Genomic DNA, 9,212 nt, shown 5'->3' with positions numbered 1-9,212 from the left:
CCCCCCCCCCCCTCCAGTTTCCAACACTCTGGCCAACTCCGAGAGCTTGCTGTGCTGCTGTGTCTGCAAGGCTCTCCCTGGTTCTACGCTGTGCAGACCTGCTTGGCTCCCGGGCTACGACGCTGTAACTGCCTCTGCCCAGGATTTCTGGGTGACTACGCTGCTCAGGCCAGGCTGTGCAGACAGGGAACACACGTCCCAAGTGAAAATATACACCACTAACAAACCTAGGCAAACATCAGGGCATTCTGAAGTACAAACACCTCCACTGTAAATACAGTAGTTGGAGAAAGTCAGGAGAGTGAGTGCACTGAACAATCTCACAAGCTGCTACAATACTGAGGCAGCAACACACAGGGCTGAGACAGACACAGACTGAGGGAACCTGTAGAGCATGAGGCGGGAGCTCCCTCAGCAATTAGATCTTTTTGATCTCTGTACCACAGGGAAGGATCGGTGTCACATGAAGTGTGGAACTGAAATAACCAGAGCAAAGGCTCTCAGGTCCCTGCACAGCCAAGGAATTACTAACTAGAAGAGAAGACACGCAGAGCACAAGATAAATTCCGAGCTAGAGAGTGAAGTGTAGCGTAACGCACTTCAGAAGTGGATGTAGTTCTGGCTCCAGAGGGCCAAGGGGTAAGGGTCAGCCAGCACTTTCCTGCTGCATGTCCTCAGACTGGTTATGTTTTAACCACTAGATGTGACCTTGTGATTGGAATACATCTGCTATCCAAAAGGAACAGCTTCAGAAGGATTATCTGGTGGAAAAAGCAGGAAGCAGCTAAGGACTGGCAAACACCTTATACTCAAAGAGTCTACTGAGCTGTACAACCCTGCTGAAGAGGCACCAAAACCAAACAACTAGGCCTCTACAAGGTTATCTGATTTGATATTGCTTTCTTCTCCCTCCTGCAGACCCTAAGAAATCTCATCCTGTTGTGAGGAACATCCTTCTTTTTCACTTGGAAGAAAGAGAGGGAGATTGCACAAAGATCAGTCACGCAAACAGCCTGTGTTCTGTACTGCTCTCAGGCAAAAGTTCCTTTCTAAAAAGCCACTGCTTCAGCATAAAAAGGCTTATCAGAAAGCCAGGCCTTTCATTAACGGCTTCTTTGCAGCTCTGCTGACAATCAGCATCTCTTCCCATAAAAGCAAAGCATGCTGTTAAATTCAGGTTGCTATAGAAACAGACCTAAGTAAGAGCAGCCTGTGTCTCCTTACCTGTGAAGTGCTAGGCTGGCTACTGCTGCCAGGAAGGACAGTGCTGGGATTGATCCGGGGCTGGCCCTCCAGCCAGGAAATCTTTAGAGGATTATTTATCAGGCCAACTTCGTTCTTCACAGCCATCTCCTGCCAACGACAATAATTCTCCCATCATCACCCCAATTTCTGACCACACTCCCTCGCAGCTCACTAACAACCACGGGAGTTTCTCTGTCCCAGCCTGGCATCAAGGCACAAAGATTTCACAGCTGCCCTACACAAGAAGCACACTTCTAGGTCTGTAACTGCATCAAGCAGATAAAACATATCCCTGCCAGGACTTCTGATAAACAGGTCACAGACAATTCTGGGTTTTTTGATTATTTGGACATGTGAGTAAAAGATCAGGTGTCGAGGAAAGAACAGTGTAAGTTTAAGTTGGTGGAACTTCTAAAATTAAGGGTAACTGGTGATTTCTGGGTCCACAGCCACATGAATTATTATAACTCATAGTGAGTCAGGACATTTTGTTTTCTTTTGAACTGCAAATGCCTAATATAACCTCCAAAGCTCATTAAGCCCATCTCCACAATGGGTAATTCACCTTCAGTGAGAGCTGATTAGCTCAGTGCCTGCTCTTTAAAGTAGTGTCTCTCTCCTCAGCCTTTTACATGCACAGCCTGGTTGTTTATGTGCATGATCTGCTCCGGGTTTATGCCTCCAGCCTTGCCACTCCCCTCATGCATCTGCACCTCCAGACTCTCATTACCCTCCTCCACTGCCTTAATGAGAAGGCAGCGTCTCGAGGCCATCACTCTGCTAGCCCGTCCCTTCTGCAACACTCCTCCTTGCCCACCCTCCATGACCCCCACCCGGGGCCTCTGCCAGACTTACAGCCGCCTTAACCGTAGCAAATTCCACCACTGCACTCCCAGTCTTCCTACTGGAGATCAACAAATTGAGCACATCGCCATACTGGTAAGAGAAACAAAGAAAGAGAAGTTAATTACAGACCCAGCAGAGAAGTCAAGCTCCCCTACGGAACAGAGAGAAAACATGTGTTTTCTCAGACACAAGGCTGGAGCCGTCACCCTTTCTGTCTCGCACAAGGCTCCCACTGAGCCCAACCTGCCATAATTTGTGTCCCTCCAGGAAACAGTTCTGGGGAGGCAAGGAACTGCACGCTGCTTCCCGCAAGCCCTGGCGCAAGCAGGCTGCTCAGCTCAGTCAGAGCTACAGGAGATACTCGTGTGAAAGGAAAACAGAGATCACACGCTGGGATTAATCAGATCAAAGGCTTGTCTGTTCCTGCCTCCAAACCTCCCACGGCAGCCAAACACGGTGTTTTAGTGCAGGCAAAAGCGCACCGGAACCACTCGGCCCGACTTTTACACAGGGCACGAACCGTTCAGTGGGAAGGGTCTGCAGTCGCTGTGTTTTGGCTGGGGGCGAGACAGACATGCGAGCTGGGGATCGCTCACAGCTAAGGGATCGCGTTGATCAGCTCCCAAACCTGCATGGGGGAGCAAGCTGGACAACGGAGACGAAAACGAGGCACTCCAGTTTGTATGCAGCTTCCCAGAATTTGTCCTTTCTTACACCACCGACAGCAGGGGAAGGTCAAGTAGGAGGAAAGCGTCAGGGGGGATCAAGTAGTAGGAAAGTGTCAGACAGGACCTTTTGCAGGATCCGCAACAGAACGTCCTTCGAGTATCCCCCCCTCGTCTCATCTTCCTGCGCGCATTTCCATTTTAGCTGGGAAGTAAACAAGAGGAGTTGATGTTCTCCATTTAAACACACGTTGCCACGCTCAACGCGCCTCCTGCCACCTGCACATTAATCACGTCTGCTGTTTACAGCCACGCTCCCAGAACTGCCAAGACGGTGATTGCAACATGGGAACATGCAATGGGGACATGTTATTTGGGGTACAGAGAGAAACACTGCTCACTGGAATAAAAAAGATCATGCTTGAAAGCAAACTGATGGCTGGACCAGGCAGATGTTCCCCCATGCCTAAAGCACAGAGAACTCAATTTCAGGCTCAAAACTCTAGACCAGACAGAAGAGAGAGAAGAGAAGGGTCTTACTTTGAGTTTGGGAGTTATTCTGCCTTCTGCTCCATTCCTTGTTTGCTTGCCTAAAGAGAGGAAAGGAACAAAAGATGGAAAGGACGTGGGTGAAAACGCCTCAGCTGAAGAGCACTAGCACAAAATTCACCCCGAGAACGTACGCGTGGCTATAGCAAACGCAGTTCTGGGTTCCCACCAGACCGTTTCAGCCCCCAGAGGCCTGTGTGACACTACCATCAGGAGCTGTACTACAGACCGAGTATCGGGTGTCAGCGTTTCTCCCTTCTGCGATGCCCACACTTGCCACAACCAAGGCCAGAAACAGTTACGTAAAAATACAAGCAGGAGACCTGTTAGATTCTGTGACATTTCACCCTGCGAGGGGGGTGTGCTGGGGGGAACGAGCACCAAACCTTAAGAGCAGACAAAAAACAAGGCTAAGAATTTAATTTGGCCCGGCAACTAAATACTTGATAAGATGTGCTTTCATTACAAAGATCTCAAAGTGGTTTGCACTAAGCCAATGCTCAACATCCTCCTCAATTCCTGGTCCTTAAGAAAGGCTGGGTGGGCTGAGGGACTCACAGTCATAAAGGAAAACCCTGGCAACCCCAAAAAGAGTTTCTGCATCTTCACCTCTGGTGATGGTGGTTTTTTAACTCATTAAATCAACATTTTTCTGGGGAGAAAGCAACAGGTCTTACACTGTAGCCTCTGCCAGACTGAAAGGGGTAGGAAGCAAGAAACAAAAATCTTCCCATTGAACTGAAAACCTGAACAGCACTTGAAAAGCAGAACAGAACTTCCCGAAACACAGAACTGTATACAGATACAGAATATTAAAAACTGGAATTCACTATAGGGATGTGTGTATGGGAGCGAGGTTCAGGAATACCAAGGGATGAAGTTCTGGGATTCTGGAAAAACCCCATCCCTTCCTGTACAAAGGGGACTAACTACAGCTACTGAACAGCCCGCAAGAATACAGGACAAACACGGCAACTGCCTACTGCTGCAGGCAGCACAGAAGGCAGGTGCTCCCCAGTTCCTGACAGATCTGCTGTTGGCCTTTGCACAAACCTGGAGCGAAGGCAGTGTACACCCACGGAACGCGACAGAATCAAGCTCCACAAAGTAAAGGTTCGGCCACCACAGAAAACAAAACCTTATGCTCCACGCCGAGTCTCTTTTGGGTGACAGCTACTAAGAACTTTCAAGGGAACACAGAAGCAGTAACCCAATGACAACTTATTTTCTGCACACTTGAATCATCCCCTTTTTTGAGTCTGCAACTCTGGCTGCTTTGTGACAGTGAGCAGGACTTCAGGCTCCCCCCAGCATAACTGGGGGGCTCCACATCCAGATTCAAGGCTTTACGACATCTAACACATCAGTGCAGCTCCTTGTCACTAAAGAGCAGCACGCCACGTACAAGAAAGCAACCCCAGAGACACTAGTCTTTCCACTCATGCCTGAAAAAGATGCCGGGTAGGATCCTGTATGCGGCAATGTCACCATGCCAGATGGTGGCACCTGTACGCCGGCTGTGTCTGCAGAAGAGCTGGGGCCCCACGCGCCTCTCGCCTGGCTGAGGGCTCCGATCTCATCTCTTCTCACCTCGGATGTGCTGCTCTCTTTCAAGCCGGATCTGTTCTTGAATGAGTCTCTGCTGCTCCTCAAGCTGACGGGAGCCTTCTTCACGCAGGCGTATAATCTACAGCAGAGGCAGGACAACGCGGATAACTTGGGGCACGCAGTTCCATGGTTAGTTCATGTCAGCTAAAGAGTGCCAAGGAGAGCTTTCATCTTACACCCATCCCCTGGGACAACCCTTCTGCTAGCTCCCCCCTCCCGCCAGCTCCAGCCCGTGTATCAGGGCCCTCACATTTCCAGTGACATGGCCCCTATCAGTCAGTATATAACCAAGCTAGCTGTTACTGTCTGCTACCAGAAAACAAACCCCCGAGATGGACCCGTTTGCCAGACTGCTACAAGATACCTTCCACACGCCTCTCTCCCGCAGAGCCCATTAACCCAGAAGGCTGAAAGACTGCTACACATAGGTTTGCTGCATCTCATAAGATGGTGTTCATTATGACTGCCAAGACTTCCAGCAATTCTTCTCGAAAGAAGCAAAGAAATCTAAGAATTTATCATTACTTCTTGTTCTAATGATCTTGTTATCCTGATGTCCTCCTCTTCACCCTCACGGGTCTGGGCTTCTCGTTCTCTGGCTTCAAGATCTGCCGAGAAAGAAGCAAAATTAAAACAATCCAAAGAGAACTTTCACTGCTGACACCACTACCCAGAAGCAGATGGAAAGATCACAAACTTGGCTAAACCTACACCAATTTCAAAGCAGAGTCCCGATAGCTCTGCTACCCAAAACCCCCACCCAGAGCAGGCCCCTCCCCAGCTAGGGCTGTGGCATTTCAGATGGCTCCTGTCTTGTACTGGGCAGAAAGAAACCCCAGCCATCTCCAAGGGACAGCAGGTTCATCCATGGCGAGCCCCAGCAGCAGAGGAAACGCAACCACCCAGCTAATGAAGACTTCAAGCCAAGGGAAAACGAAGATTTGGTTTTATTACCAAGCTTTACTTTCTTTCGCTTCTCGTCGAGTTTGTGTGTCCTTTCTGCTGCTTGCTTCCTCGCTTTTCTCACTCTGTCATATGCCACCTGCCACAGAACCAACACAATTAGCGTCTTCCACGTGAAGCAGAAGAGATACAACAGAAAGCTGGGAATAAAGACGAGACCAGGTATGGAAGCACAGTAAGCAGAGGTGCTGCAGCTTCTGCTCCTTGCTAGCTTTCTTCCTCAACGTGCTGGATGTTAACACAATATCCTGAAAACATGACTAGAGGCCCGAGGATCTCCAGACGGAGTGCCTGCAAAGTGCTCTGGAGGGAAAGTGTGACCCATCTGCACAGGTGGGAAAAACATTTTGGTTTCCTGCACACGCCAGAGGCAGCTTTAGGGACGCTGGTAAGATCCGGCTTTCTTTAGGGCAAAGTTTCACAAGTTAAAAGTCTATTTTATGTGAAAGATTTATTCACAAGAGAGATGTCTGACTTGCACAAACATATCAGACCAAAGACGCTCAGAACTCTGGGAGCAGTGACACAGCACTACAGAGACCTCAGAACTGGGGTAAAGTGACAGTTTCACTGGCACCTGTTTAAAGCAGCGGGTAACCTGCTCATCTGCCCACGCAGAATCTTTCTGTGGTAGGTAAAGCACAGACCAACACAAGTGCTCAAATTTTACTTGTTGAGTAGTTGTACAAGAAAGCACCACTCTTGTTTTATAGACTAGAAAAGCTGGCATTTTTCCTTCCTGCAAGGGTTTGCTAAACACTCGTTCCTTTTTAAAATGTGGATGCCAAAAGCTTCATTGTCCCTTGGAGAGGGGGTTAAAAGCTTTGCCAATGTTTGAAGAGAGGAGAGTTATTTCACGTTTTTACATCTTATGTGAAATTTTACTATGCCTTCTCCCCCAAGTTTATCTGGATAGAGCTACTTGCTCACTTTCAGTTTGTTTTTATTCTTTCCCCTCACGTGCTCAGGTTACTTTCAGGCCTGGAGCAGCAGGCACTCAACGACTTCACCACACCAAGAAGAGTCTGAGCTACATCTGGCAGCCTGCAAAGTGCCTGCAGCAAAAGGACAGAGATCATGGCTATTACTGAGCTTTTCTGTTCACAAGTCTTCTGCAGCTCATGAAAGAAACGCAGTGAGCCTTAGCAACCACACTAGGTAGTATTTGTTTGTCAGGCCCTGACTTCAAGGGAACTGCAACTGCACCGCTGTCATGGGAATTTAATACAGTCCCTATCAGCAGTGGCCATAATTTTTTTTTTTTTAATAGGGTATGTCCCACGTTATTAAAGACAGTCTCTCACTCTGGCAGCCAACAGAGCTACTCCCAGCACATCAAATCAGAAAAAAGAACGTTTGTTCAAGTTCTTATCTGGTTCCTACTGTTTGACCTCACAGAGCACTACAGGGAACACCGGATAAGACTTGCACTCCTGAAGGCTCAATCAAGAAGAGAGCAGGACAGCCAGGAGGAGTTTTCACTCGTTCCCCAATGTGCTTGCAGAGAGTAACACCACACAGTCCCGACACCCCCAGGGGAATGGCATCCTTACCCTCGCTGCTGCATCTGTTAACACGGCTAAGGCCTGCGACAGCTGGTGGAAGACTTCCGCTGGGAATTAGAAGAAAAAAGGGTAAGATGCAGAAAACCATGCTAGTGGCCTGAGGATGAACCAGGAAAGACAATCCCTTATGGAAGAGACCTGCAGAACATCAGAAAGAAGAATAATCTTTCCAAAGCATTTGTAAGCCAGCATATAGCCAGGATCTGCCCAACCCAAAGGACAACATTGGTTACATAAACTGCAGCAAATTAAGAAACAAAACCCGGAACCATTTCATTCTAATAGAGATCCTGAATACATGAATTCAGCAGAACACCAACAGCTTTTCAGCCCAAGATTTAAACTTTGTGTATTTACACCAATACTGCCGACCCCCTTCCTGGAGGGATACACACACTAGCTGGAGGCCTCCCCACACACTTCCAATCACCCCCCAGGCTTCTGCAGGGATCAAAACCTCTAGCTTTCCTCTCATTGCTGCCAAAATCTTTTTTCCTAGCAGACAAAGTTTCTCTGTACTATGGTTACAAATTTTCCAGCCTGTAAGACTGTATGTAGCCTATCAAACTGGAAAATGCAAGATACAGGATGTTTATTTTGAGGTGACTTGATGAACAGCATCCTTCTAGCTACCACTGGTGCTCACTGCTACCTGGAGCTACAAAACTTCAGCGGCGTAGCTGCAGAAGCCAGCTCTTGCGACCAGTTCAGGTATATTCAGTTCCACTAGTATGATTCATAAGTTGCCATTGAAGTTTTGACTCCTGAGAGGTACGAATAAAAACCAGTGACTCGCCAGTAAACACCAGGGACAGCACAGCCAAAGGTCCGGGATTCAAATACCACAAGGGAAGATTTTTGGAGCTGCAAATAAAACTTCAGCACTGACCTAACACGGATGTTTCTAAAGCCAACATGTACGCATTCAACCTTCAAACGCAGAGCGCTCTACTCGTGCCAAACGTAACTCTCAGCCTCCACATGTACACTCCGTGTGACACACACCCAGGCATTCCTTTAATTACACACAAAGACAGATGTGAAGTCAAGCAAAGCCGCTTCCAGGAGTCTGCACGTGTGAAAGCAAACACGAAGAGCTGGTTCTGTCTGCACAGCCCCGTCTTACCTGCTCTGGGATTGTCTGGGTTCTTATCCGGGTGACAAGTCAGGGCCTTCTGCCGAAACGCTTTCTTAACCTGCCAGAGCCAGAGTTGAGATTTGCGGGTTGGTGCTGTTTAGTCTGTGTTGAGAAGCAACTTGGGGAAAAGAACAAAACCCCACAACCATGAACCACTGCAGAGGCAAAAAATTACTATTCAGAGGGTTTCTGGTGGTTTGTTTGTTTGTTTTATTAAACTACCTCCGTCAGAAGACTGTGGTTGAATCAACATTCATTTGCATGACTCGATGTCCCCCAGGCATGAGCAAAAATAAGGACCTTTGGAGTGCAAGTAGCTCCATTACCCCTGCAAACTGAAAGGTAAAACAGCCTGCAGCAACAGCATGAGACCCCTGAAAAGCTCAGTTTCCAACCCCCGTGTACTGACCCGTCCTTTTTAACCACGCTGTACTGTGAGGGTAAGCATTTGGGCCCTGGACACTTACGCAGACATATTTTGAATGAGTCTCAACTTTCCAAAGCCCAAGTTTTACTTCTAGATACACGGTCTGACAACAGTCAAACCTCATGGTCATCAGAGGAAAGCGTGATTCACCCAGGCAGTTTTCTAGACAGAGGGATACTGTGTTCTTTACAGCTGTTAGGGACAGC

The 9,212-nt window shown here is 48.2% G+C and overlaps 1 protein-coding gene across 1 annotated transcript in view; it reads right to left on the bottom strand.

Annotated features, from left to right (window-relative positions):
- The window catches only part of DNAJC17 (DnaJ (Hsp40) homolog, subfamily C, member 17), a gene marked incomplete at its 5' end in the record, with an annotated part of 14,706 nt that extends 6,069 nt beyond the window's left edge, over positions 1-8,637 (bottom strand). The window contains 9 exons of the mRNA XM_010157251.1: positions 1,225-1,353; positions 2,101-2,181; positions 2,884-2,961; positions 3,297-3,346; positions 4,896-4,992; positions 5,439-5,521; positions 5,868-5,955; positions 7,430-7,488; positions 8,568-8,637. Coding sequence (XP_010155553.1) covers positions 1,225-1,353; positions 2,101-2,181; positions 2,884-2,961; positions 3,297-3,346; positions 4,896-4,992; positions 5,439-5,521; positions 5,868-5,955; positions 7,430-7,488; positions 8,568-8,637 — 735 coding nt within the window. The remainder of the gene's footprint in view (positions 1-1,224; positions 1,354-2,100; positions 2,182-2,883; positions 2,962-3,296; positions 3,347-4,895; positions 4,993-5,438; positions 5,522-5,867; positions 5,956-7,429; positions 7,489-8,567) is intronic.
- Positions 8,638-9,212: the final 575 nt, after the last annotated feature.

This window comes from Eurypyga helias, unplaced genomic scaffold, assembly GCF_000690775.1.
Source record: "Eurypyga helias isolate BGI_N326 unplaced genomic scaffold, ASM69077v1 scaffold35808, whole genome shotgun sequence".
Classification (NCBI taxonomy): Eukaryota; Metazoa; Chordata; class Aves; order Eurypygiformes; family Eurypygidae; genus Eurypyga; species Eurypyga helias.
Note: the sequence above shows the minus strand (reverse complement) of the source record. Positions and strands in the feature narration are given on the sequence as shown.